The sequence below is a fragment of the Aphelocoma coerulescens genome, chromosome 14, assembly GCF_041296385.1.
Source record: "Aphelocoma coerulescens isolate FSJ_1873_10779 chromosome 14, UR_Acoe_1.0, whole genome shotgun sequence".
In the NCBI taxonomy this organism is placed as follows: domain Eukaryota; kingdom Metazoa; phylum Chordata; class Aves; order Passeriformes; family Corvidae; genus Aphelocoma; species Aphelocoma coerulescens.
In genome coordinates, this window is record NC_091028.1 from 10,176,781 (window position 1) to 10,204,687 (window position 27,907).

Here is a 27,907-nt window from a genome sequence, read left to right on the forward strand (position 1 = left end):
GTGCACGGCAGGCAGGGCTGGAGCTGTGGGTGAAGGCAGAGGAGGGGTGACGGCAGAGGAGGGGTGACGGCAGAGGAGGGGTGACGGCAGAGGGGTGACAGCAGCGGGCCCCCGCCCCTCCCGGCCCGGCCAAGGTCACCCGCGCCCCGGGCGCCACGTGCGGGCCGCGCCGCCAGCCCCGCCCCGGCGCAGGCCAATGGGAGGCGGGGAGCGGGCAGAGCGCGGCGCTGATTGGTCCGGGCGCTTCCCCAGCGCATTCCCCGCCGCCGGTCCCGGGGCGCGGCGCGGCGCTGATTGGTCGCGGCGCCGAGGGGCGGGGCCCGGCCGGGCTATGGTAGCGCGCGGGCTGCCGCGCGGGAGCGGAGTCAGGATCGGGTAAGGATCGTGCGGGGCCGGGGCCCGGGCGGGGCGTGCGGCGCGGGGAGGCCAGGGCTAGGCACGGCACGGCACGGCACGGCACGGCACGGCACGGCATGGCGTCCTGCTGCGGGGAACAGCGGGCAGGCAGCGCCCGTCCCCGCCGCCCGGGGCAGGGCAGAGGGGGCGCGTCACCGGGAGCCTCTCGGGATGTGGGAGGTGGTGGAATCAGGTTACAGGAGGTGCAGAACTAGGTGGGGTTGGAGCTTCGGGGAAGGGGTTCGACAGGTGAACTGCCGGGGCTGGACTGGTGTCCACTATCAGAGGGACATGGTGGGGAGGGTCTCATCCTGACTGGGAATGGGAGCTCTGTCCCCCCTGAGCCAAAAGCAGTGAGTGCGAGTGCTGCTGCAGACTGTGCTGGGGGGACATGCAGGACCCAGGCATCCTGCTCAGAGGCAGAGCACTTCCCCTTGCAGCCCTTTGCCCAGCCCAGCCTCTCTGGCAGTGAGGATTCCCACCCTGCCAGTGAGATCTGGACTTGGGCCAGAGCATGGCTCAGCATCCCTGCCAAGCAAGAGCAGCATGAATGGACTTCGGCAGCTTGGCACAAGGAAACTGTGTGGGATTGCTTAATAACCTGGTCACAGTCCTTCACCCGTCCTTGCGGGGTTAACGAGTAAAAAAGATGCATTGTTTTCTGCCAAGACAGCAACTGGGCTGTTACTCCTTCCCCAAGAGCAGCAGTGGCATTGACTGGGCCAGAGGGCTCCTGCCAGGCCTGGGCATCACACACGCCATGGAGCCAAGCAGAGGCAGAGCTGCTGCCTGTCGGGCCTCTCAGCTGCACAAGATGCTTCAGTCAGGGCTTGGGGCAGGACTCTGACCTGCTGGGGTTTTGCCCAAGGGAAAGCAGCCAAGAGGTTTAAGCGTGCCGGGCATCACAATGTGTGTTAAAATTGAGATCTGTGGGTAGGAGCACTTCACTGCCCTTGAAATTAAACATCAGGCACTGCTAAGATGGGCAGGGGGAGCTCAGGGAGGGGTGGTGATGGGAGAGTATCAGAAATTATCAAAGCACTGTAATTAACAAACTGATCTTAAATCAGCAGGGGATGCCTGAAGGTTGTGTGTGTTTTCCTCAGCCAACAGCCCATGGCTGTTCTCAGGGAATATGTGGGATGGCAGCAGGCAGCACACAGGGAGATGAGGAGGCACCAGCCCTGGTGCCATCCCACAGACTCCTCGCTCCCCTGGCAGGTGACTTGGACACAGCAGCAGCACCATGGCGAGCTCAACACAGGGCCTCCCCAGCGCCGAGCTCTGGGCCTCCCATAACAAGATGGTGATGGAGCCGCTCGACACCAACGACCCGGAGGTGAGAGCCCCTGCCTGGCTCTTGCCCAGCTGCTATGTCCATCTCCCAGCCAGCCGTGGGGATGCTGACCTCCTCAAGCCAGGGTCCAAGGCTGAGCTGCTGGAACCCATCCATCCTCTGTGCCCTCTCTGTGATGGGTTGGGATCAGCTGTACCAAGAAGGGATTGCATCTCCCTTCTCCAGCACCTTTCCAGGCTCCTGCCAAGCCCTATACCCTCTCCTATCCATACCCTATGGTGAAGCACCCACGTCTCCGTGCAGAGCCAGCAGGGGTGAAGCCATTTCTCTCCTCTCCCAAAGGTGCACAGCATCATCAAGAAGGAGAAGCAGCGGCAGAGGCTGGGACTGGAGTTAATCGCGTCAGAGAACTTCGCAAGCCGAGCGGTCCTGGAGGCCCTGGGATCCTGCATGAACAACAAATACTCTGAGGGTTACCCAGGACAGAGGTATGGGGCTGGGGCCAAGTCCCACCAAGCCAAACCCTCACAGGGTGGGAGAGGAACCTCCCATTGTGCCAGGCCTCACCTCTGGGAAGGAAGTGATGTCCTTATGCTGGCAGTCAAGCTTTTCCAGGACAGGATCCGACCTTCTCAGCCTCTGTCCTTGGCCACAGTCTCAGCAGGGTCACATCTGCTGTGGCTGCACAAACAGGGCATCAGCCCAGTGCCTCCCCAGCTTGGGACTGTTCTGAGTAATGAGTTTGGTTTTACGCTGTCCTTTACTGCAGGTACTATGGCGGGACAGAGTTTGTGGATGAGCTGGAAAGGCTGTGCCAGAAGAGAGCCCTGCAGGCCTACCAGCTCGACCCCCAGAAGTGGGGAGTCAATGTCCAGCCCTACTCAGGTATTGGAGTGCTCAGGAGAGCCAGGCCAGTTGCCCAGGCCTCTGTGTGCCCCAGCATTCATAACCAGCCCAGTGTGCTCTCTCTGCAGGGTCACCCGCAAACTTTGCGGTGTACACGGCCCTGGTGGAGCCCCATGGCAGGATCATGGGGCTGGACCTGCCCGATGGTGGCCACCTCACCCACGGGTTCATGACGGACAAGAAGAAGATCTCTGCCACCTCTGTCTTCTTCGAGTCCATGCCCTACAAGGTACAGATAGCTGCTCCAGCCGGAGCCAGGACATGGTTATCATAAGTGTTGGTGCCTCTTAAAGTTAAAAGTACCAGCATCAGGCTGCCAGCAGCCCCTCCTGCAGGACAGCACTGCAGCTGACCTTCACCACAGTGAGGTGGCTGAACCCTCCTCTTCCTCTCCCAGGTCAACCCCAAGACCGGTTACATCGACTATGACCAGCTGGAGGAGAACGCCCGGCTCTTCCACCCCAAGCTGATCATAGCAGGTAAGGATCACACCTGCACTGACCTCCCTGGTGGCACAGCCTGGGTGGGGGTGGCTCCCTGAAGCCAGCAGCACCCCTTTAAGTCCATGGATGCTGCAGAGCCAGGAGGAAACCTCCAACACAACCACCCTGGAAGGAGCTTGTGTTCTGTCCCCAGCTGGGCTGTCTGCACTGCAAGCCTCATCCTGGGGCTGTCCCAGGGTCCAGGCACATCTGCTCCTGTCCCCTCTCATCGCCTCTCTCTGCAGGTGTCAGCTGCTACTCGCGGAACCTGGACTACGCCCGCATGCGGAAGATCGCTGACAACAACGGGGCCTATCTGATGGCCGACATGGCCCACATCAGTGGGCTGGTGGCTGCCGGCGTGGTGCCCTCGCCCTTCGACCACTGCGACATCGTCTCCACCACCACCCACAAGACCCTGCGGGGCTGCAGGGCCGGCATGATCTTCTACCGAAAAGGTGCCCGACCTGGCTCTGGTGCTGGGGAAACGCTGCAAGTTAATGCTCCTTCCTGCTCGAACTGGGAAGGAGGGAGGGCAAAAAGATCCTGGGAGCATCTGGGGAGCCTCCCTGGGCTAACCCTGGCTCACATTTCAAGAGGAGCAACCACCAACCAGCCCCGCTCTGCACGGCCAAGGGATGAAAGCAGCTCGTGGGAGAAGGTGGTTGTGCTGCCTCGTGACCGTGTCCTCCCTCTCCTGCAGGCACCCGCAGCGTGGACCCCAAGACAGGCAAGGAGACCCTCTACAACCTGGAGAGCCTCATTAACCAGGCAGTGTTCCCAGGGCTGCAGGGAGGCCCACACAACCACGCCATTGCAGGTACACAACTGGTCTGGCTGCCAGTTCCAGCATGGCAGAGGGAGCTGGTAAAGGTGTCCTGGCAGCAGCACAGGAGGCTCCAGCTGCCCTGCAGGGCTCACAGCCTGGGGGCCCTGTGGCAAAAGGCAGCTGGTTGATCCAGCAGTGCCCAAGGAGTGACCAAGCCTGTCCTATCCTGTGTTTTGGCTCATGGTGATGCTGCCAGGCTGGTTAGGGGAAAGGAAGGATGAGTCCGTTAGTTAGTTTGGCTCCAGGATGGCTTCTGCTGGCAGTGTCATGCATCTCCAGCTCTGCTGGTGGGAGCCACCAAAACTGACCCTGGCCTGCCTCTGTCCGCAGGGATCGCCGTGGCGCTGCGTCAGGCCATGACGCCCGAGTTCAAGGCTTACCAGCAGCAGGTGGTGGCCAACTGCAAGGCGCTCTCGACTGCACTGATGGAGATGGGCTACGACATCGTCACAGGTGAGGACACGTCTTAGCAGTGGGATGGGGCTGACCCTGGGGTCTGACCAGGGCAGCACTTCATGGACCACCACGGGCAGGGCTGTGTCGGTGCAATTCCTCAGCCCGGGTTAAATCCCAAGTCTTTTTTTTGCTGAAATTTCCTGTAGGAGCAGCATTCCCCAGTCCCACATCCCCACCAACTCCCTCTCTTTGCAGGGGGCTCTGACAACCACCTGATCCTCGTGGATCTGCGCAGCAGAGGCACAGACGGCGGCCGGGCCGAGCGGGTGCTGGAGCTCTGCTCCATCGCCTGCAACAAGAACACGTGCCCCGGTGAGGGATCCCACAAGCCCTGCCAGCTCCTGGCCTGCTCCGGAAGCCAGGCTGAAATCCCACAGGTGCTGGTTTCAGTGCCAGGCTTGGTCACGTGTGCCTTGTGTTGGTGCAGGTGATGTCAGCGCCCTGCGCCCCAGTGGCCTCCGGTTTGGGACGCCAGCTCTCACCTCCCGCGGCTTCCGGCAGGACGATTTCCGCAAGGTGGCCCAGTACATCCACAGAGGTGAGTCGGGGGCGTGTGGGGCCAGGCCTCAGCACCAGCCTAGGCCAGGGCAGCTCCCCCGGGTGAGGAGGCACCAGCTGAGCCATGCTGGAGCCATCCCCACAGCTGGCAAGGGAGCACACCCAGAAATGAGGAATAACCAACCCTGCCTGCACATCTGGATGTGGGTGCAGACATCTGGCCACAGCTGGAACCAGCCAAACTCTCCCCACTGCACAGGCAGCAGGCTGAAAGCCTGGCCCTCTCGCAGTTTTCTCCCAGTTGTCCTCAGGAGTTCCAACTTTATTTCCCAGGGCAGCAAGTCCCTCAGATGGGAGGGAGGGAGGGAGCAGGGCTGTGTCCCAGGGAGCAGCAGGGCTGGGAGAGCTGTGGGATGCAGCAGTTGCGAGGGCTGACCAAGACATCTCGCATCCTGGCAGGGATCGAGCTGGCTCTGCGCGTGCAGAAGGACATGAGTCCCAAAGCCACACTGAAGGAATTCAAGGACAAACTGGAGGAGCCAAAATACTGTGGGGAGCTGAAGGCACTGAAGGAAGAGGTAGAAGCCTTCGCAGCCACGTTCCCACTCCCCGGGCTGCCTGTCCTGTAAGGGGACACAGCCATGCCTGCTTCCGGAGCCACGGGAGTACCCAGGATCGTGGCACACTCACATCCCCAGCCTGAGACCAACACCCCAGTGCCTTCTCCCAGCACTTCCCTGCTGGAACTGCAGCAGCTCCACCTTTGGCTCTTACTCCCCTTTCCCCTCCCATGTGGTGCACGGGGGCCCCCTGAGTACAACCCCCATGAGGACACCTGCCCTTCACCAGTGTGTCACCACTGGGACTGAGCACCAGGTCGCCCTCACCTCATGGCCAGGTGCCATCCAGTTCCTGCTGGCTGTAGAGCAGCAGATGAAATTTAGGCTGGTCTGTCCACATTCCATTGTCCCATGGCAGTGTGAGGGACAGGGGCTCCAGCTGCACCAGAGACCTCACAGCGACTAAAAGTCCCCCTGGTTTCAGCCTCAAGGATTCCCCTTCATCCTATGTGCCTTGCCACCTCCACTGGCCAAGCCTTGTCCCAAACATCCCTCCTGGGATCACCATCCCATCCTAACCAGATCCTCCAGTATTTTCTCAGACCCCTTGGCACAAAGCTTAGGTTGAACCATTTTTTAATAAGCACGGTAAAATTAAGAATTTAACCACAATGTATGACAAGAATTATAAGCTTTAAAAAATACGACCAATTTTTTTTTTTTTTTGTATTTCAAAAATATCTGAACCCAAATAAATATTTTTTTTTTAAAAGTACATTTCTCAGACTAGTCATTTGGTGTTAACATCTGTTAAACTCTTGTGCAGTAACATTTACAGCACGACACTAAGACATGCTTCTTGGATTTCTCCCGGTCACACTCGCCCTAACTACTGACGCAAGCATTCGGCACGCACAGGCACACACACAGAACTCAACATGCAGGAATAGGATACAGTGCTTTTAAAGTAAGGTGAGAATTCATCACAGCCTCCTGGCAGCCCTCAGAGGCAGCTCTGAGCCCAGCCCCATCCCCGTGCCACCGGCAGGACTGGGTACCCTGCTTCTGCCTTCCAGTTAACTCCGTCTGGGGGAGCAGTGGGGAGGGGGGGGTTTGTGGCCCCTCCAACATCAGGGTGCAGTTTGGTGCTCTGACATTGGGCTCTGGGGCAGGTGTTCTCCTGCAGCCTGGGCAGCTCCCTGAATTCCCTCACACCCTGTGACAGGAGCCTTCTCACTGCACTGCTACACGCCCCGGGTCCTGCCCAGCTCCCAAAATCTGCAATGTGGGCTGTCCCCCACCACCAGACCAGGGGGCTTAGGACCCTCGTGCTCAATAAAACCCAAAGAACTGGCCTGGGAGCACGGAGCCATCAGCTCCCACCCCTGGAGTGCCTCTCCCACCCTCCCACCACGGTGAATATTGCTAGAGTACAGGCAGCTCCTCCCTGCCAAGGCAAGGCAGCTGTGGAGCTGCTCAGAAGTGATTGCTATCAGATGAAAGGAAATCTGAGCACTGTTCTCTGAGAAATGAAACCTGTGTAGGGTTAAGATCACCTACAGCTATGGCTGACCCTCCTGGGGTGGGAGCTGGAAGCGGCGGGTTAGTGGAGAGCAGAGCAGGGGCTGGCACTTGGGAAGAGGAGGAGTGAGAAACGGGAGCCCTCCCTCCTGGCCGGGGGAGGCTTCTGCACTGATGAATTCTCGGTCAGGTCGAACACCTCCTTTCCCTGGCGGCGAGGAGGGAGCCAGCGTGGCCGTGCGGGAGCGGGGACATGCTGGGCTGGGAGCACTCACAGAAGCAGGAGACGGCCATGCAGGGCACCGCTGGCTCTGGCAGCTGAGAGGCTGGTGAGGATGGCACTACCACTGCCAGGAACCCACCCTGCTCCTGGTGAAAGGATGGCTCAGGCAAGACGACGACACACGTGCCAGAACTCATGGCGGGAGCTATCAGTGCAAAGGTTGTGGCTTGCTGTTAGTCTGTGAATATCAGAAACTGGTGAGGTACCACAGCAGAGACACAGGAAAGTCCTAAAGTGCCAATACAGGGATCTGTACTGTACAGGAGCAGAAGAACAAAGACAGAGAAATTACAGAGGAAAGAGGAATTCAGCTCCCAAACACCAGCTGTGCTTGGAATCCCCCCAGTTTCTGCCACCACAAGCAGAGAGGGCAGGTTGGGCTCCAAATACATCGAGGTGCCACAGCCTGGTATTAACTCCCCTTTTGCAGTCCAAGTTCAGAGGTTACACTGCAGAGAGGAGGACAAGCACTTCAGGGCGTGTTTCTCCACAGCTCCCAGTTGCAGACAATCCCAGAGCTCCTGTTGGGTGACTTTCCAGCCAAGCCCCCGGGGCATCCTCCCCAGTCAGCACTGCTTTGTGGTAGAGAGGTGAAGCAGGTCAGACAGGTGGTAGTGCAAGTATTGCTCAACACGGCCTTGAATATCAGATGCTCCAGGTTGGACAGAGGGAGCAAGAAGTGAGTTATTTATCATTTTATGAGCACAGCTGAACACCACAGGTAGAGACCACTGTGACTAAGATGAGCCACCACTAATCATCTCTCCCACTCCGCGCTGGAGGAAGACGTGAATGAGTCAGCAGGAAAAAAGTCTGTCCCTCCCTCCCTCCTTAAACCCAAACAGCACTAGGCTGTTTTTCAGCAGGAAACAAGCTCCTGTTTTGAGCACTGCTCCAGAGAAGGACACTGGGAGCTTTGATCTGCCTGGTGTCACCTGCATTACTCATTTACTCAGATGCCTCTTCCCCCAGGGAATCTCACCTCAGCTTTAGTGTGGAAGTTTGGGTGCGCATGAATCAACCAGGGGGCACCTTGAGTCACTTCAGGAAGCAGCCAATTTGATGGACATGGAGGCCTTTCACCAGCAGACTCAGTTCACTGGAGACAGGAGGGCACAGGCAGGACAGGAAAAGGCTTTAAACATGCTGCAAAGGTGAGCAGCCCCAGAGAGATCCCGCTCACCTTCAGCAAAGGCCACACCAAACTGCTTCCAACCATGACCTCAAAACACCATCACAAGCACCCCCCTACCCAGGAAATCTCTCTGGAAAGTACCACAAGGCCAACCTGGCTGAGCCACGACAGACAGCAATAACCTTAAAAACAGCCTTTCTGCCCTGTTGGTTTCTACTCCAGAGAGCCCTTTCCAGGGGAGAGAAGGAGGTGGCACGATCCTGAGGCACAGATGCTGGTGCAAAATGACAGCCTCCCCAGGTAGCCTCCCTGCCTGCAGGACATGGTTTTGGAGCAGTGCAGGTCTCACAGCAAGTCTCAGTGGGGTCTAAGCCATGCTGGGGAACCCCAGGCTGTACACAGAAACTTCCCAGGCTCAGAAGGAAGATCACATTCATCTCCAAAGCTGCCTTACATTATCACCATAAACAGAAGTTTAAAAAAAAAAACAACAAACCAAAGAACAGATCAGCTCTTGTACAATCTCAGCTGTTCTTACCCCATAATCAGCATTAAAAAGAATTAAAACCAAGATTATCTTTCCTAGCAAGACTTTTCTTACTTAGAAGTACCTCGGGAGCTGCTACTGCCACATGACACCAGGCAGAGCAGCCCGGGCCCAGTATCACCTATGAGACTCCAGAGGGAAGCGCTGCACCCAGGCACAAAGCTTTCGGCACTGACAGGAACAATCTGGGAGTGTCACCACATTGGTGGTACATCCTTTATGGCATAGAAGCTTTGAAAAGAAAAGTTCTCAGTACCCAGGCTCAAGAGAGCAGCAGTTCTGCCCCATCCAGAGCCACCCAGGAGCCCCAGGAGAGGTAGTCGAGACGCGACAATGGCTCAGCCAGGAGCAGCACGCAGTGGCGCCAGCCCTGTTTTACCACAAAGCACAAACACCAACTCCCCAACAAAAAAAGTAAAATAAACTATTACAGATACAACATGGAATCTAGTACATTCATCCCCGATCTCTCCTGAGCACTCATACCTCACCAGCCAGGCAGCCTGTGGTAACAGCCTGCAGTCTCACAGCATGGCTCCAGCTGAATCGCATCGTTTCCCCATCACAAAAAGCACCTAAAAATAGGGTCCTCCCCCTCCTTCAGTTCCCTTCTGTCTTTAAAAAGCCAGCCCTGACCTGACACTCTTTGAGGATTCCCAGTCTCCCTCCAACCTGCTCAGAGGCCACCCAGCAAATCGGACGTGACAAATGAACAAGGCACAGTGCTCTACATTCACAGCGGCTGGCGCCTCGGGGCTCGCCAGCGTTAGGGAGTGCTTCCACCTTCCTGATTTTAACAAAACTGGGAGAAACTGGCAAACCCTTTCTGGAGAGAAGCATGTGTGCCTCTGCTGTGCTCCCACTCACCCAGGGACAACCTGTCCTGGGAAGAGCCAAGAAACTCAGGAAGTGCAGGAAAGGACACCATCCACTGTGGCTGCAACAGACCTGTGAGCTGCCACCCTGCCAGGGGGCTCTGAGCTACACTCACAGGACAGACACATCAGTGGATAAAAAACCTGACATGGCCTTTACACCTCTGGTCACAGCCCTGGCTCCATGGAAGGGCCCTGGCTCCATGGAAGGGACCGACAGTGCTCAGGGTTCTGGCAGAAGCGTGAAGAGCACTGTGCTGTTTGGGGGGCTGCACACTAGTCAGTATTGATCCCCGAGACAGCCCACCTCCCTCCATGCCATAACCCCCCTGGGATGCTGCCATGATCCACCTTAAAAGTTAACAGTGCCCCTTCTGACATTTACAGAGTGCCCGATGGTTTATGTGATAGAACATCTATGCTTTTGGCTACAGGGGACACCCAGAAATCCACTCCCGCAGACCTGGATTCCTGCGGAGCAGAGACACAAACACCTGGGCCCCTTCCCGATGGGTGAGAGCTACTGCAGACAGTGGCAATGTCAAGCATGGATGAGCTCTGTCAGACTCTGAGCACGTGGGCACACAGCCTGTGCAAGGCTAGATTTTGTACAAAAAGCTGGGAACATAGTCAAATCTGAGCAGGGGGTTCCCCCCCTGCCCCGGTTCCTGAATGTAGTGCAGCTTCAGCAGCTCAGCCAAGTACTGCACGATTTTGATATCTTCATTGGCAAGGCCCAGTTGGAGCTTTAGGAAGTTAATCCTGCGATTCACAACGGATTCCTCCGGTTCCCTTTCGCTGATGGGAAGGTGCAAATGATGGCAGAAGGTGAAGAGGAAGGCTTTAGAACACAGCTGGGTGAGGATACTTTGGACGTGCATGTAGTAGGTGCTGCCGCGCTTGATCTGCGTGCGGTGGTCAGCCAGCCGGGCCACCACGGTGCCCTTGTAGAGAGGGCAGCGCAGGGTCTTGCTGTCGGCGTCCAGGATGCTCAGGTAGCGGCTGTAGCGGCTCAGGGCGTGCAGCACGTTCACCCCGGCAGGGGACACTGTCCTGGAACAGCAAGAGAGAGGTCACAGCTGGAGGGTGTCTGTGCTAGTAAAGCAGCAGGGTGTGTCTGTGCTCTCTATCCCATGTATTTTCCCTCTAGGTGATGAGCTGGTGCAAGACCTCTGTGGGTGAATAAAGCCTTCCATGGAAGAGAGGGGACAAATAGGCTCTCCAGCCTGCCAGATCCCAAAGAAACCTCGATTTCCTGGATCCCCACATGCCCTGATCTGTACTGTGCACACTACAGCATAAACCACCACACTTCAGGTCAGCTTTCTCCCTCAGGGACATGGAGAGGGAGTGACAGGACATCTCTGGTGAACAGACACATCATGCAGCAGCTGGAAGCTTCTCGATGTGACTCAGAAACCCAAAGCAGTCCCCCCTTTCCAAGAGCTCCATGTTCCCCCCCAAATTGTTTTGGGAGGGAGCTGCTCTGAGGTGGTCAAAGCCCAGAGTGAAGCAGAACCTTCTGCATTTCCTGAAAGGGAGAACCATCCTTAATCCACAACATTCCCTGGCTATTTGTCATTCAGGTGCACTCAGGTGCAAACCCACAGCAGATACAATTACCTACCAAGCTTAACCTAATGTTATTGAAATGCAAATTATGAGCTTAGCTTCAGCTCCTCCATTCTTTGTGGTGACAACTGCTGGGCTGAGATACGGCTCCCAGCCTCAAACTGGGAGCTCCAACTGGTGTAGGGGCTGTCCCTGTGCCCAGGCAGCACCTGGCCTTAGGAGACACAGGATCCTTACCAGAATAAATAGTTTAGCATCTAAGTTCCTTCCCAGAGCCCTCATACAAATGGTTTGTGGAGAGCACCCACATTAAACTCAACACTTAATTAACATTCCACGGAGGAGAGCTGAAATGACTGACACATGTTACAGACAGTTCTTAAATAAAGTTTTCTGTTCATAAAAATTGCATCTAACCGCAAACATTGAGCAACGAGTACACACTTGGGGCTTTTAAAAACCTCACTGACAGATAGAGAGCTTGTGAGCAGCTGTTAGCAGAGCTGTCATCCTGCCTCACGAGCATAGGAATGAGAGCAAACTCACAGTTTTGGGTAATTTCACCATCCACATCCCCCAGCAATACAATACTTTGCAGCTCAGAAAGCAGGTTTCTGTGTTTTAATTTTCCTGCTGTTTACAAACACTCCTGCAGGAGCTATTCCAGCCCGGCTCTGAGCACTGGGCTGCCACTCTGACTCATGTTTTCCACACTGGTGACAGCAATGGCCATTCCCTGCCATACCTGCACCCAAGGCACAGAACACATCCTGGAACACACAAAAAAATCCTGTTCATAACATCAACAAGGGCAGGGCCCTTGAGCTGAGCAAACACTCTTTGCTAATATGAGGTGTGAAGCCACAATTCAGGACTGGGTGTTGGGAAGGGGCACTTGTTTTTCGGACAGTCCGCACCCTAAGCAGAGGTTTCCTACAATCCCAACACTGCACCTGCACAGCTCCAGGGGCCCTTTCTTCCTCACCAGCACAGCCCGAGGTGCTGCACTCCAATTCTGACGTACAGATATCATCACCTCTTCAACAGGCTCCACAAGGAAAAACCCTCCCCCTAGCACAGCACCATTGACCCTAAAATTCCAGCTAGAAATGTGAGAAGAGTTCCAGTAGGAGATGGCAAAGCAGAGCACACAAGAGACTCCACGAACACTTAGATCACCCAGGAACCCAGCAGGACTCTGGTGTTTGTTCTCTGCTTTGCCAGGCAAAGACCTAAACCAGAAGGAAACCTCCTGGCCAAGGAACTCACCTAAGGCAGGCAGCAAGTGCCCAGCAGACGTTTTAAACATTAACTCTCAAGTGAGGCTGGATGCAGAGATGCAAATCTACCCCTTTTCCAAAATAAATCCCACCAGCAGAAATCCGTGGCAGCTGTGCCAGTAATTAAGAGACCTCCCCTGCACACCCACTGCCCTCTGAGATGAACTTCTTACCACACACCTCGACCCTATTAAAGCAAACAGATCCTTGGATTTACCTCTGGAGTCCGATCAACTTCCACTTCTGGAAATCCACCAAGTGCAGAGGGGAAGTAACCCAGTGCTTCACGGGCTTGGCGTACACACCGCAGTTGGGCACGAAGATGGAGAGCGCCGTCACGAGCTTCTTGACCATGGCCTCGTCCTCCCCCAGCACCACCAGGGTCCTCCCGCTGAGCAGGGAGTAGATGGCGGGGTGGGCGAAGGGGTACTGGCGGATGAACCGCAGCGCGTTCTGCCCAGCCCTCTTTCTGTGCCTTTCCCCGGTGGCACAGGCCAGATGGGCGGGAGAGGGGGTCCTGTCGGAGCACGTGGAGGCGGCGCTGCTGATGTAGCTCATGGAGTCTGAGCACTCGTCCAGGCTGCTCTTACTGACCTCCCTGCTGCCTGTCAGGTAGTGTGAGTCGAGCTCGTAGGGCAGGAGCCCCCCCGAGAGGCCATCGTGGGAGGGGAAGCCCCCACGCAGCCCCTGCTCGGCCGCCCGGTACGGCTGGGGGGGGATCCGCACCACCCCGTCCTCCTCGCACGGCTTCTGCCCCAGCTCAGGCAGGGGCTCCAGGAAGTTGGGACTCTCCTTCCCGATACAACAGGCAGCATCCACCTGCACTAAGCTTTCCTGCTTTGAGACGTCGTCCTGCCCATCGTCGACGCCCGGGTTCAGTCTCGGGGTGAAGCGAAGGCCTCCCTCGTCGTCATCCACGTAGGGCTCCTCGTTAATGGCACTTGGGTAGCTCGCTTTGAAATCCTCTGGGATGAGGGACTCAGAGGGACACGTGCTGAGCACCTCGATGCTGTCCTCGCTGACTGTGCGCCGGCTGCCCACCTTGCTCCGGCCCGCCTGGGGGCTGGGAATGACGGGCAGGCTGGCCTGGCTCTCTGATTTTGTCAGCCCAGATCCCGACTTCTCCGTTCCCAGCACCTCGATGCTCTCCCCGCTACTGATGCTGCCTTTGATATCTGCATCCAGATAGTCCAGGTTCTCCTGATGCTCAGACATCATAGACTCGGACATTTTGGGTTCTTCAGAGTCCTCCATTTCCTGCTCCATCTTGATGGGCACACACTCCACACTGGACTTGTAGGAGCCCAGGCTGATGACCACTTTAGGAGCAAGGGACTCTTCTGAACACTTTTCATCTATGGCATCCTGGCCGAGCCCCTGGCAGCCTCTGTACTGTTTTTCAGGAGGTTTTTCATCTAGGAATGACACATCCTCAAAGAGGAAGTTAGTGACACTCTGCTGCTTTAGGAGAGCCCGGCTGATCTGCTCTGTCAGGAGGTAACACACATCACCTCGAAAAGTCCTCTCGATATGGTGCAACTGGTCAAGGGTCTGGGTAAAAAAATAAACATCACAGAGTTCCTTCAGTGTCTTCAGCTTCTTGTCAAAGCACTTGGCAGACTTGGCTTTGATGAGCTTGGGGGTGTAGGATGGCATGTGGGTGTAAAGGTGAGTTTCACCAGGCTCAGCGGGATCAGAGGCAGTTGGGTCCTGAGCGCCGTCCACGTCAGCCTGGTCCAGGGCACACTCTGGCTCATAGGGGTGAAATTCAGACTCCTTCAGCTTCCTGTAGGGATATGACCGGATTTGCCTCAGCAGGTCTTGATGCTCGATGATTGACTTTTCTACGCTGGCCAGCTCGTTGGCCTTCTCAATGGCCTGGGTTGTGTAATACCCCTTGTCGTTGGCTTTCTTCTGTTGCTCAGTCTCGTTGTGCAGGACAGTCCTGGTGTAGTCAAGATCTTTCAGCTTCTTTTCCAGTTCGTTGGCAAAAGCTTTCCGGTTCCCCGTCTTCAGGCATTCAGAGGCTTTGGAGAACTCGGCAGAGAGTTCCTGAAACTGCTGCATGATTTTGTGCTCGTCAGCAGAAATATAGGCCATGCAGAAGGGCCTCACAAAGCCCCTGGCTTCCAGGTCATACAAGGTCAAGTGGTGCACGTAGGCAAACGCCCCTTCCTTGGAGTCTCCCAGCACCACCTTGGAATCCTCCACAAAGTTCAGCTTCGGGTAGGCAGAGCCGGGAGGGTGCCCCACAAAGGATGCCTGGTAATCCACAGACATGATCCGCAGGGAAAAATAATTGAGATCGAAGGTGCCCGACACTTTGGCGTCATCGGGGATGGTCAGGAGGGGCTGGGGCCCCACTTGCTCCGAGAACTCGGAGATGAGGATGAAGTCCCGGGTGAACTTGGAGCCGGCGACCTTGGCCCAGGGGTTGGCACCCTGGCCGGCGAAGGGGAACAGCGGCACCGAGTACTCCTCGGGCAGGGGCGGCTCGCGGTACAGATCATCCTCCAGCTCCTCCTCCCTGGTGAAGGCCACCACGTCAGGGGCGCTGATCATATTTCCCGCAGGACGGGACCGACATGGAGCAGCGACGCGCCCCCGGTCCCCCCGCCACCGCCGGGCCCCGCGGGAGGCACCGGAGCAGCCCCGGCCCGGCCCCGCCGCAGCCGCAGCCCCGCGTCCCCCTCACGCCGCCTCCATGGCCGGAGCCGCCGCCTCCTCACGGCCCCGCAGCCATCTTGGAGTCACATGACGCACGGCCTCCGACCCCGCCGGCAGGAAGCGAGGCCACCGCCTCCTCCTCTTCCTCAGCTGGAGTTGTTTATTTTTACCGTCGTCGCCCTTTGTCGTTACCGATCCTGGGACGGGCTCAGCGGCGGCGGGAAAGTCGAGGCGGGGCCGCGGCGCGAGGGGACACAGGGGACGCCGCGGGGCATCTTGGAAGTTGTAGTTCTCTGCCGCAGCCGCGGCTGCGCTTTACGGCAGGACGTGACGGTAAGGGGGAGCGACAGGAGAGCGCGGGAGATCGGCCGGTGAGGGAGGAACGGGGGGAAAAGAGGGAAGGGAAAGGGAAAGGGCAAGGGAAAGGGAAAGGGCAAGGGAAAGGGAAAGGGCTGCCCCAGGTGAGGGACAGCCCGGGGAAATCAGGGGTGGCGAGGGGGCTGCGCTGCCCCGGCCGTGGGGGGGCGAGGGCAGCCCCGGCAGGGCAGGAGAGGGCCGAGGGACAGGATGCGGGACCCCCCGACAGCTGTGTCTGGAGGAGGGAGACGCCTTCTCCATCCCCGTGCGGCGCCGAGGGGGCTGCCCTGAGCCTCCCGGCGTGGCTGATTAAAGGCTGAGCGGCCGAGCGGTGACATCAACCATCTCTCTCCATCCCGGCAGGATCCGGCCCCGGGACGCGGAGCAGCAGCATGCCCTGTCCCCGCGGGAGCTGGCTTTACCTCCTGTGATGAACCTCTGCGTGCGGCTGTTTACCAGGGGCAGGATGCTGCCCCAGCCCTGGCGCTTCTTCTCGCGGGCCGCCGAGGACTTGGCGCTGCAGAGGATCCGCAAGGTGCTGTGCGTGGCGGAGAAGAACGATGCTGCCCGAGGGATCGCTGACCTGCTCTCCAACAGCAGGATGCGGCGGGTAGGAACACCCCACATGGTGCTGCTCCCTGGTACACGGACAGGAGTGGCTTAGCTGGCTGGGGAGGGTCCATGGCACTCTCGGCAGAGCTTGGCATGGACACTTCACGTCAGCACGTGCCACACTTGGCACTGTTTGTGTCTGAACACACGAGGGTACAAGAATGGCTTTGTTCTGTGGACGAACACCACTTGCCCAAATGTATCTGGGAGACTCAGATCCTTGTGGTTTAAGTCCAGTGGGAGCTCCCTCTGCCCAGGCTGCCTTCCCCAGGCACTGAGCTCCATGGTGAGGGCTCTCTGGGTTGTTCCTGGATTAGCAGCATATGACAGAGGCTTCAGAAACTGACACCACCCATTGGCATGCATTTCCCTGTCCAAAAGCACCACTTCTGCAGCATCAGCAAGTGTCAGGGTTTACTGGAGTTCACCAAATAAAGCAAAAACAGGCTATGGTTTGGAGAAAAGGAATTCAAAGATCTCTCCTCCCTGCTGCTCTGGGTTAACAGTTTGCATAATCACTTGCTGTTTCCAAACTTAGGAACTAGAAGGTGCTTCTAGACCAGAATCAGAGAATCACTGAGGTTGGAAAAGACCCCTGAGATAATCAAGACCAACCTGTGACCAGTCCCCACCTTGTCACCCAGCCCGGAGAACTGAGTGCCATTTCCAGTCACTCCCTGAATACCTCCAGGGGTGGTGCCTCCAAATTTCCCTGGGCAGTTCCAATGCTTGATAACCCTTTCCATGAAGAAATTCTTCCTGATGTCCAACCTAAACCTTCCCTGGCTCAGCCTGAGACTCCTTCCTCTCATCTTGTCACTTGTTACCTGGGAAAAAAGGCTGACCCCCACATGGCTCCAACCTCCTTTATTTGAATAAAAGGTGTTATTGAGAACCTGGGCTCTGACAGTCCCAATCAAGAAATCATCCTGCTTCTGTAAAAAAAGCAGCAAATACAGAATCTAGAAACTTCCATGAGTCCCATTTAGGTGGGAGGTAACCCTGGGGACACTACTTGTCACTTGGAACAGGACAGGTGTTTGTCAGGAGTTCCTGAACACTGGCCAGCCCCATTAAACAAATCAGTTCTTCATTATCCGTGGGGAGATAACCCTGGAATCACCCTCAGGAATGGTTTAAAATCCTCTTACCTTGGAAATCACCGTTTCAGTGTCTCCATAAATGATACAGGAGATTTCCATCCCCTTGCTGCAATTCCTGTTAGCCCCAGTACCTGGTTTTCCTTTGCCCTGTGCCTCCATCGCAGTGTGGATAAAGCGAGATGGGATGGATTTGTTTCTTGTTAAAAAATTAATTAAAAAAAAATTAAGAGTTTGTTTTCTGTTAAAAGCCAGAAACTCAGGAATTCTTTTCCTTCCAGAGAGAAGGGTTTTCCAAGTTCAACAAGATCTATGAATACGACTACCAGATGTTTGGCCAGGTAAGAGTTTTCTCTCAATCTGCTGCTGGATTAATGAAGTACAAATACTAATTAATAAAAGCCATTTGTCAGGAGTTACAAAACACAGCTCCAGCCATGGGGATGTTCTGCCCAGAGATGAGGAAAAGTCAGATGTTGTTTTCTTGGCTCAGCCACCCGTTTTGTTGCTCTAAATCTTTCAACTTTCTGTTTTTATGTCAGTCAAAAACACGTTGCTGTTTAGAATTGGGAGCTTCCTACAAAAACTGAGGATAAGGCCATGGATAGAGCTTGTTATGATGTATTAGTTATGGCTGCCCCATCCCTGGAAGTGTCCCAGGCCAGGTTGGATGGGGCTTGGAGCAACCTGGGATAGTGGAAGGTATCCCTGCCCATGGCAGGGGGTGGCAGTGAATGGGCTTTAAGCTCCCTCCCAACCCAAACCATTCCATGATTAACAGGAGTAAGGTGTCACTAATACTGTAAATTGAGAACCCAAGGGAGATTTGGGGGCTGTGGGTAGTTTTTGGTGAGTGATGGGCACTAATTTCCTTGCTCTGTCTCTTGCAGAACGTTACCATGGTGATGACATCCGTGTCAGGACATTTACTGGCTCATGATTTTATCATGCCATTTCGCAAATGGTTGGTACCTCATGCCCCTGGCAGGAAGGGCTTTGTCACCTCCTGCCCTTCACAAGAAGGGCCTGTCACCTCCTGCTCTCATCCTTGACACTGCAAGCACCTCCTTCACACAGCCTTGGGACACTGCAACCTCAAAGACAAGGGGGCAGGGAGGGACTCTGACTCAGAGCAGGGTGATGAGTTCCAAATTTGATACGAAATAGCCAAAATATTGTTTCAAATTCCTGTCTTCAGAGTGCTAAAAAATCCTAAAGATGTAATACTGGTTAAAATACATCAAGGCAGGGAATTAAACTGATTCCAAAATGGGATGGTTATGTGTTCTTTGTTCAGCTAGGAGCTGTTCTGGGTAGCAAGGTTCTTTCTCTGCCTTACCTCCTTTTGTTCTCTGGGCTTCAAATAGGAGAAGCTGCTTGTTGCCTTCCAGATTTGCTGTTTTCTCTGGCTGGTTTTTCATTCTGTTGCTTTTAAATGTTACTCAGCATTTCGTGTGAGCTCTGCATTGTCTGAGACGAGGCCTGTAATAAGATACATTAATTACAGTACTTGGAGAGCACCAGTTAGTGTCTCACAAATGTGTGTTTTAGTTTATGTGATACACACGTTTGTCCTCTGTTTTCCAGGCATAGCTGCAACCCTTTAGCTCTTTTTGATGCTGAGATTGAGAAGTATTGCCCTGAAAATTACCTGGATATCAAGGTACATCATGGTTAAGACTTTACTTGAAACTGAGCTCAGGGATTGGTTAAACAAATATTGTCCCAGACAGAAGGATGATCTTATCGTATCTTTGTCCTTAACATTCAAATTTCTGCAGTTTAGCAGATTCCTCCTACATTTCCTAGGACTGTATATGCTGTTCATTTGTGACATTGAAACTCTTCTTCTCATGTACAAGTAGTGCTAAAGCTAAAAATAGAAATGTTTTTTTTCCAACAAGGTGGGATTGGTGATTGTGTCTCAGTTTTATAGAAAAAGACATTTTTAGAAAACAGATTGTGGTGCATCTCACTCCAAGCCAAGCTTTTAACAGAATTAGATGTAAATAAATGACTCAATTCTTTTGAAAGCTGCCTGATCTCCTGAGACACACAATTACAAGATGTTATTGCAACAACCCATCTCCATGGATACACGTTGTGTTTCGTGTTCAGTGAGTCATTCTGAAATTAAATGACAAAGCAAGCAGCCTGGAATGTTCTCCCTGTGTTGTTTTTCTCCTCTCAGAGAACCCTTGAACGAGAAATCCAGCAGTGCCAAGCCCTGGTGATCTGGACTGACTGTGATCGAGAAGGAGAGAACATCGGCTTTGAGATCATCCATGTGTGCAGAGCTGGTGTGTAGAGCATCTTCATCAGTCTGAGTTTTAATGTTCTGATGGTTCAACAACTCCTTTAGCAGAGGAAAATTCTCAATTTTACTGTGTCCAGGTTAAATGCTGGCTAATTCTGATCAATATGTGGCTCTGATAGATCAGAAATGCATCCAGCTGTTGGAAAGCTGTAGAATCAGTTGACAGCACACTCTCTCAACAATAGCTGTTTATTAATTGCTGCTTTCCATTGGTGTTTGAGTCACTCTGATTTCTCTTCTGTGTGTATCTGGCAGTAAAGCCAAACCTCCAGGTTTTCCGAGCCCGCTTCTCCGAGATCACACTTCATGCTGTCAGATCAGCCTGCCAGAACCTCACCCAGCCTGACCAAAAAACGAGCGATGCCGTCGACGTCAGGCAGGAGCTGGACCTCAGGATAGGTACGTGAACATCTGTTACTGTAACCTCAACACAAGGCAGAAATGCTCTCTGTAGTGTCATAAACCTGATTTTTAGATCAGATACAGCTAAATGACATTTTATGTTTTACGGGAAATGTGCTCTTTAAATCACAGAATCATCAACACCAAGACTGAGTCCAACCTGTGACCAGTTCCCTCCTTGTAAACCAGACCAGAGCACTGAGTGCCACATCCAGTTGTTTCGTGAACATCTCTAGGGATGGTGACTCCACCACCTCCCTGGGCAGTCCATTCCAATGTTTAACAGCCCTTTCTGTGAAGAAATTCTTCCTGAAATGAGGAAATTTCTCCTTTAAGCAAATACTAAGTTTATAGCTCATGCAGTACTGACAAGCTTCTTCAACTGAGTATTAAACAGAGTAAAATTAAGGCTCAGATTATTAAAAGGATCTGAAGTGCTGTGATTATCATTCAACATTGTCATATTCAGTTCTGGTGCCCATTCTGTTTCCTCAGGTGCTGCCTTCACCAGATTCCAGACTCTGAGGCTGAGGAAGATCTTCCCTGATATTTTAGCAGATCAGCTCATCAGCTACGGCAGCTGCCAGTTCCCAACACTGGGATTTGTAGTTGAACGCTTCAAAGCCATCCAGGCCTTTGTTCCTGAAGCCTTCTTCAAAATTAAGGGTATGTTTGGGGAAACACAGTCCTGGGCTCCATCTTGGAGGGTTTGATGTGGATAGAAAGGAAAAACATTGGAGCAACAAACACAAAATGCTGCAGAGGTGGTTTCCTTTTCCTCTGCCATGACCACTGAGCAGAGCTGGAAGGTTTCCAAGTGCCTTTGTGGTATTTCCATTTTGTGGCTCCTCTATCAGCCAGCTCTGTTGTCCATCACAGTGACCCACAACCATGAAGATGGCAGTGTGGTCTTCAACTGGAAGAGGAACCGGCTCTTCAATCACACAGCGTGCCTGGTCCTTTACCAGATGTGTATGGAGGTAGGAAAGCTTGTAAATAGTTGCATAATCCAGATTCAGCCAAACATTCCCTGTGTCTGTCTTGTTCAAGGCTTTTAAAGAACGGTTTGTGTAAACTCCTAAAGGAGATGTGGGTTTTGTTTACTGTGTTTAGGATCCAGTAGCAACTGTTGTTGATGTTGTGAGCAAGCCAAAGAGCAAATGGAGGCCCCTGCCCCTGGACACTGTGGTATGTTTGAACTCTGGGAAGAATTTCTCTGAAAAGAGCTTTGAACAGATGTTTTACTCACTGCTGTGAATGATCCACTAATACTTTTGGGTTTTCTGGCTCTTCCCAATGCAGGAACTGGAAAAATTGGCTTCCCGCAAACTGAAAATAAATGCAAAGGAAACGATGACATTAGCAGAAAAACTCTATACTAAAGGGTAAGAAAGCAAGACTTGGCTTGGTAAACTTAATTCTTTTAAAAGTAAATGGCCTTTTGTCCAAAATGAGAAGCATCTTGGAGCAATTCTCAAAGTGCTCTCCTGTCTTTCTTCCTAAGGTTCATTAGTTACCCCCGAACAGAGACCAATATTTTCCCCAAGGAGCTGAACCTCTCTGCCTTGGTAGAACAGCAAACACAGGACCCAAACTGGGGAGAGTTTGCACAGAGGATTTTGGATCAGGGTGGGCCAACCCCTCGGAGTGGAACCAAATCCGATCAGGCTCACCCTCCCATTCACCCCACAAAATACACCAGCAACCTGCAGGTGGGTATAACCAGAGGGAACTGGATGGATTGTGTTGCTTGATAAATAAAGATAAAAGTCTTGGTCATTAGCAGAAAATCCTCACCTGAGTTCCCACTGATTTTGTGATGTCTTGTTAACCTGGGAGGACGCTGACCCTTCCCACTGTTCGATCTCAGGGCAATGAGCAGAGACTCTACGAATTCATCGTGCGCCACTTCTTGGCTTGCTGCTCTCAAGATGCCAAAGGACAGGAAACAACTGTGGAGATCGACATTGCCAGCGAGCAATTCATTGCTCAAGGACTCATGATCCTGGCCCGAAATTACCTGGAAGTGTATCCTTACGACAAGTGGAGTGATAAGGTAATCCCCTTGAGTGACATAAGTGGGAGAGACTGAAGTAGCACTTCACTGCCAACTTCAGACCTCTCTGCAAAACATCTTTTGACCATTTCTGGCTGTTTCACTCAGAGCCTTTGTCCTGAGTGAATGGACCAGGAAGCATTTTCAAAGAGATTCTCCTTCCCTTCAGGTTATCCCGCTGTATCAGAAGGGGTCTCGCTTTCAGCCCACCACGGTGGAGATGGTGGACGGGGAAACCAGTCCTCCCTTGCTCCTCACAGAAGCAGATCTCATTGCTCTCATGGAAAAACACGGCATTGGTCAGTGTGGGCAGCATGGCCTCTTGCTCTTGGCAGAGGGAGTTCTCCCCAGGGAATTCTCCAAATGTTGCTGCAGATAAGAAATCACTTAAATGTGCATAATAAAGGGATATAGAGGGCAAAGTCCAAACATCCTCAGGAGCCTGCAGAGCACTTCCAGTACCCAGGGAGATGGGCAGTTTCATGTCCAGGGTGTGCCACCAGCAGCTTGCTGGCCTCAGTGCCAGTGGGGCACCAGGGCAGTGCTGCTCCTCACCATAAGTTGTGTCCTTGTCCCTGGGCACAGGGGAAATCACTCTCTGGCCCTTGATTTGACTGATATCTCTCTGCTTCCAGGGACTGATGCCACCCACGCCGAGCACATTGAGACGATCAAGACGCGGATGTACGTGGGGCTTACAGCAGATCAGCGCTTCCTGCCCGGCCACCTGGGCATGGGGCTGGTGGAAGGTGAGGGAAGAGCCCTTACAAAGATGGCAGGGTCCTTTATCTGCTCCTTCCTTTCGCTTACCATTCCATATATTCCTCAGGCTACGATTCCATGGGCTACGAGATGTCCAAGCCTGATCTTCGAGCTGAGCTGGAGGCTGATCTAAAACTGATCTGTGAGGGGAAGAAAGACAAATCTGTAGTGTTGCAGCAGCAGGTCCAAAAGTACAAGCAAGTCTTCATTGAAGCTGTGGCCAGAGCCAACAAGTGAGTCCTGCCTTTGCCCTCCCTCTTCCTTTTGCTTTGCTCTGCTGGGAGGTGCTGGCTGCTCATCTGAAGCTCAGCCTGGAGTGAGGGATCCTGTCACACTGTTTCCCTGGAATGAGGGATCCTGTCACACTGTTTCCCTGGAGCTCTGCCCCCTGTGTATAGGCATTTGCATGGGAAAGGATGACTCGCAGCCTGGCACGATGTCAGGAGTTCCTGCCAGCTAAGGGTTTAAAGCAGGATGAGCAGTTAAGATTAAATTTGGGGATGGCAACATGCACTGACCTTTCATGTTGTACCCACACCTTTCCTGTTCCAGAAATGTGGCGCTGAGTCAATGTACTCATGGAGAAGCTCAGAGGGGCTGTGTGGGGGGGCAGCAGGCTCTGAGTCACTGCAGCACCTGATTGCTCCTTGCAGGGACACACAGGGATGCTCTGCTCATTTCTTTACAGGTTGGACCAGGCCCTGGCTCAGTATTTTGGAGAAGCTGCAGAAATTCCAGAGCAGGATGAGGTATACCCAGAAATGCCTGTTTCTGTTCGGAAGTGTCCCCAGTGCAACAGTGACATGGTCCTGAAGACCAGGAAGAATGGCGGGTTGGTGACCTTCCCTCTTGTAGCCTCCTGTGTTGGTTTGTGTTTCTCCAGGCAGTCATTTACCTCCTTTGGTAAAAGCTTGGAAACCTTGGGCTGCAGCTTGCTGACTCCACCAGCTACATGAGCTGTGTGGACTCAGCTGAACCTCTTGTCAAGTAGGTATTTGCCCTTAAAAATTGCAGTTTTGACAATTTCTGACGGCTGAGAAGACACAGGAACGGATCCCTGACTGTCTTGACTTTGCCTTTTCCTCATCCAGTGCCTTTGTCCCATGGCAGGTTCTACCTCAGCTGCATGGGCTATCCAGCCTGTAAAACTGCAGTCTGGTTCCCTGACTTCGTGCTGGATGTGACCAGGGACGAGAGCATCTGTGATGTGTGTAAACCCCATCCAGTTCACAGGTGGGTCATGCCAGTTATCCCCTGTTGGACACTGGGGCAGAGACTTCCATGGGCTAGGCTGGACAACCATTTTCCATTCCAGTCTCGGAAAGCTGGAGTAGCACTTGGCTTGGGGATGGAAAGAAGAGGGGTTGGGGAAACTGGTCTCCATATAGCAGAATCAAAACAATAAATAAAAATTCAAGTCTAAATTGAGGTCTGTTGATGAGAACCTGGGAGACTTTGACTCTTCCTTTCCTTGCAGACTGAAATTTAAATTCAAGAAAGGCAGCGTTCCCCCTGTGATGCCCCTGGAGTTCGTTGGCTGCATTGGAGGCTGCGATGAGATGCTGAGAGAGCTCTTGGACCTCAAGTACTTGCACAGATCATCCCAACCTGCATCGTCCACCGCCCAGCCCGGGCATCACCTGCAGGCCAGCCACTCCCTGAACAGAGCCGGCAGTGAGAGCAGGCAAGCCAGGGGGACCTCAAACCCATCACGGGGACACCTGCTCTCCATCAACTCCTCCAGGACCCCCAGAGCTGCTCCTGCAGCCGCTCCAGACGATGGGAATGCCGTGGTGTGCAACTGCGGGAGCGAGGCACTGCTGCTGACTGTGCGCAAGGACGGTCCCAACCGCGGCCGCCAGTTCTACAAGTGCAGCTCCAGCACCTGCAACTTCTTCCTCTGGGCTGACGAGCAGCCACAGGATGGAGGCACCGCAGCTCCCCGCAGCTCCACGCAGCTCCAGCCCACCGCTGGAAGAGCCGCAGCGGGATTCCAGCGCCCAGGAGGAGGGAGAGAGCCCTTGGGAAGCAGCAGCCGGGATGCTGGAGGCGGCGCAGTGTGCAATTGTGACCAGCCTGCCGTGACACGCACCGTGCAGAAGGACGGGCCCAACAAGGGGCGGCAGTTCCACACCTGCCCCAAGCCCCGCGAGCAGCAGTGCGGCTTCTTCCAGTGGGCAGATGAGAACGTGGCACCAGGTAAGGCCGGGCTGCAGGGAGGCACAAGGGCTGGAGGCTCTTTGTAAGCTGAACAAAACAAGGAGCTGCTGGAGAGGGTCCAGTGGAGGCCACAAAGATGATGCAGGGTCTGGAGCATCTCTCTGATGAGGAAAGACTGAGGGAGCTGGGCCTGTTTAGTCTTGAGAAGAAAAGACTGAGAGGGGATCTCTAATGCATATAAATATCTCAAAGGTGGGTGCTAAGAGGATGGTGCCAGACTTTTTTTTGTGGTGCTCAGCAACAGGATGAGGAGCAATGGCCAGGAACTAAAACACTACAAGTTTGACATCAACATGAGGAAGAACTTCTTTACATTAAAGGTGGCAGAGCTCTGGAACAGCTGCCCAGGGAGGTGATGGAGTCTCCCTCTCTGGAGACGTTCAAACCCACCTGGACACGTTCCTGTGTCACCTGCTCCAGGTGACCTTGCCTTGGCAGGGGGGTTGAACTGGCTGATCTCCAGAGGTCCATACATTTAACAGATGTCAGGTTTGTCTTCAGAACATCTGTCAGCAGCTTTACAGAGCTTCAAATGTTGCTCTTAACAACAAAGTCTGGCTTACCTTTCCAAGTGCTGGCAGCATACATCCCCACAGCACACATCCAAGCAGGATGCATGGCTTCTGTGTGCAGTAAACGTGATCCTCTGTCTGTCCATGACTCGTTGGATAAAGCCCAGCACTCTTTCCAACAGTCTGTTTGGGAATTTGTCCTCCCAAATTACAGTGCTCAGCTTTATGAGAGCTGTTACTGACTTGGTCTAGAGTTGAAGCTGTGGCACCACTTCTGGAGATTTCTAACCCCATTCTGGCATGCCAGAAATCCAGTTTCCACAGGGAAACTGTGCTGCTCCCTCTGCCCTAGTTTAGGGGTGCAGGGAAAGGGCAAGTCATGCTGGAGCTTTGATCAGAGATGAAACTGAGTGTGGAAACTTGCTGAAAACAAAAATAATGACAAAATAAGGATGCAAAAGAGAGAGAGCTGACAAAAAAGAGACATAACCAGGTACAGAGGGAGATATGTGGTCTTGTGAGAGATCCTCCTCCTCCTTAGACATTTGGGCCTAAAGGGGTAAAATCAAGTTTTCAAAACTACTTAAACCCCAAGTTCTTCTCTGCCATGTTTTGTTTCTGCTTCAGCTGCAGACCAGAGCATGCCAGCAGGCAGATCAGCTTTCCCTGTGCTGTTCCCACATGTCTCTAATGCTGCAAGACAAATGGGTAACATTTCACTGTTCAGACAAGTCTGAAGCAAATGCAGGTTTCAGGAATAATCTGAGAATCCTTCATCTGCTATTTTGAATTTACTTTGTGTTTGTCACCTATTTATGTTCTCAATGATCCATAAATTCAAGTTGTTTATCTCTAGGCCCTTCTGGAGATGACTCTTTGAACCACTTCGGCAGCAATGGATACTCCAGAGGGTTGGGAAGCAAGGCCAAGAGACCAGGCAGTCTCTCCTCAGGATCTGCTGCCAAGAAACCACGGACCTGCAGCGTTTGCCACCAGCCTGGGCACACGAGGAAAACCTGCCCTCAGAACCACTGAGCTGGGATGGACCTCTGAGAGCCTGGGAGGACTGGGGTTGTGAACTGCTGCAGGAGCAACCTCTGCCACAAGGAACTGGACTCTGGAAACAAGTCCCTTGAGTGCTTTTTGGAAGGGCTGATTGCAGGCTGCTCCTGCCAAGGGATGCCATTTGTTACAGCAAGGGTTCAACCAGCTTGGGAAAGTGGTTCCACTACCAGCTTTTGTTTCCAGCTGCTCTTCTGCTGAGCAGATTGGGATAGTCTGAACATTTCAAGGAAGCACTTGGAAGCTGAGTCTATGGACAAAACTGTGCTGGATTGTCCCCTTGCACCATCCTGGTGGTTGTTCCTGCCCTTTCCATACAGGGAAGAGCTGGATCAGGGCCACCAGGGCTGCTGAGCTCGGCTCAGTCCCTGGCTTTCCACAGTGTGGAATTTAAGTTCCCTTTTAAGTTGATGTTACCTGAGCAACATTCCCCCTTTTTTGTCACCCTTACCTGCGTTGTCCCTGCCAGTGAAGGAGGGTCAGGTGCAGAGGAGCTGGATCTGGTGCTTGCCGTGGGAGGAGCTCAGCTGCAGTGCTCAGGAAAAAACCTTCATTTTAGATGGTCCCTGAATTTGAAGGCGAGTTCTTCCTCAAACTTTGAGACATGCCTTTGTGATGCTGCTAGCTGATGAAAGTTATTTTTGTCAAACTACTAAGTTTCTTATTAAAATATTATTTAAATTTTAAATTTGATGCAGTGACACCTTAATTCTGCCTAATTATTTCTTCCTACATAAAACAGTGAAGCTTTTACTGTAAAAGCATCCTGCCAAATCTTGCTCTTTCCAATCACTGGAACAATACAGGAGCTTTCTTGGCAGAAATTCCTCACAGTAATTTAGTAGTGAGCTACAAAGAGATGGGAAAAGTGGTTTTTATCTCACCAGCTGCATCTGCTGACCCGGGACAGACAGAGCTGGCTGAGCTGAAGGGAGGCTCTGTTTTCCTGTTCTGAGTTCAGACTGAAGTTCCCTGGGAAGCCAGGCTGCCTCTCCCCTCGCTGTTGGGGCTTCCTCTGTTCATCAAATGAGGGAGATCCACAGGATTCCTGTGTGCTCTGCTGCCAGGACCTCCAGTGCTGCTCAGGATCCTGCTCCTGGGCACAGAGCAGTTCCTGGGGTCAGCACTGAGGGGATGGGCAGGAGGCTGGAGCACTTGGAGGGCAGCTGGAAGCAGAGCCCACAGCAGCACAGGTCTGAAAGA

The 27,907-nt window shown here is 53.5% G+C and overlaps 3 protein-coding genes across 4 annotated transcripts; 2 read left to right on the forward strand and 1 right to left on the reverse strand.

Moving 5' to 3' along the window:
• Positions 1–307: 307 nt before the first annotated feature.
• SHMT1 (serine hydroxymethyltransferase 1) lies at positions 308–6,199 on the forward strand. Of its 2 annotated transcripts, XM_069029978.1 has the most exons (12): positions 308–375; positions 1,618–1,735; positions 2,036–2,181; positions 2,463–2,578; positions 2,668–2,828; positions 2,997–3,078; positions 3,327–3,539; positions 3,785–3,901; positions 4,241–4,363; positions 4,562–4,678; positions 4,794–4,904; positions 5,324–6,199. In XM_069029978.1, exons 2-12 carry the CDS (start codon positions 1,643–1,645, stop codon positions 5,491–5,493), a joined length of 1,449 nt encoding a protein of 482 aa, XP_068886079.1. In that variant the 5' UTR covers positions 308–375; positions 1,618–1,642; the 3' UTR covers positions 5,494–6,199. The 2 variants fall into 2 exon arrangements, with proteins under 2 accessions (XP_068886079.1, XP_068886078.1); XM_069029977.1 differs by lacking the exon at positions 308–375 and having other exon boundaries at positions 424–1,735.
• Positions 6,039–15,283, reverse strand: SMCR8 (SMCR8-C9orf72 complex subunit). The gene is made up of 2 exons (XM_069029976.1): positions 12,855–15,283; positions 6,039–10,838 (listed from the first exon to the last, which is right to left on the reverse strand). Exons 1-2 carry the CDS (start codon positions 15,197–15,199, stop codon positions 10,385–10,387), a joined length of 2,799 nt encoding a protein of 932 aa, XP_068886077.1. The 5' UTR covers positions 15,200–15,283; the 3' UTR covers positions 6,039–10,384.
• TOP3A (DNA topoisomerase III alpha) lies at positions 15,283–27,392 on the forward strand. Its single transcript, XM_069029975.1, is given in 22 exon segments — positions 15,283–15,557; positions 15,560–15,606; positions 15,608–15,675; positions 16,025–16,271; positions 17,655–17,714; positions 18,264–18,337; positions 18,961–19,036; positions 19,565–19,673; positions 19,946–20,089; positions 20,588–20,758; positions 20,972–21,072; positions 21,206–21,280; positions 21,395–21,477; positions 21,597–21,804; positions 21,963–22,148; positions 22,318–22,447; positions 22,784–22,897; positions 22,978–23,143; positions 23,599–23,742; positions 24,021–24,143; positions 24,388–25,109; positions 26,499–27,392. Coding segments are annotated over 22 exon segments (3,393 nt in total). The 5' UTR covers positions 15,283–15,391; the 3' UTR covers positions 26,678–27,392.
• Positions 27,393–27,907: the final 515 nt, after the last annotated feature.

Bases quoted from the DNA above. Each gene is read 5' to 3' on its own strand.
- SHMT1 (XM_069029978.1), top strand. From the start codon at position 1,643: ATGGCGAGCTCAACACAGGGCCTCCCCAGCGCCGAGCTCTGGGCCTCC. The intron at 3,079-3,326 runs GTAAGGATCACA...CTCTCTCTGCAG, and splicing joins CCCCAAGCTGATCATAGCAG to GTGTCAGCTGCTACTCGCGG. The intron at 3,902-4,240 runs GTACACAACTGG...CTCTGTCCGCAG, and splicing joins ACACAACCACGCCATTGCAG to GGATCGCCGTGGCGCTGCGT.
- SMCR8 (XM_069029976.1), bottom strand. From the start codon at position 15,199: ATGATCAGCGCCCCTGACGTGGTGGCCTTCACCAGGGAGGAGGAGCTG. The intron at 10,839-12,854 runs GTAAATCCAAGG...TTGCTGTTCCAG, and splicing joins AAGTTGATCGGACTCCAGAG to GACAGTGTCCCCTGCCGGGG.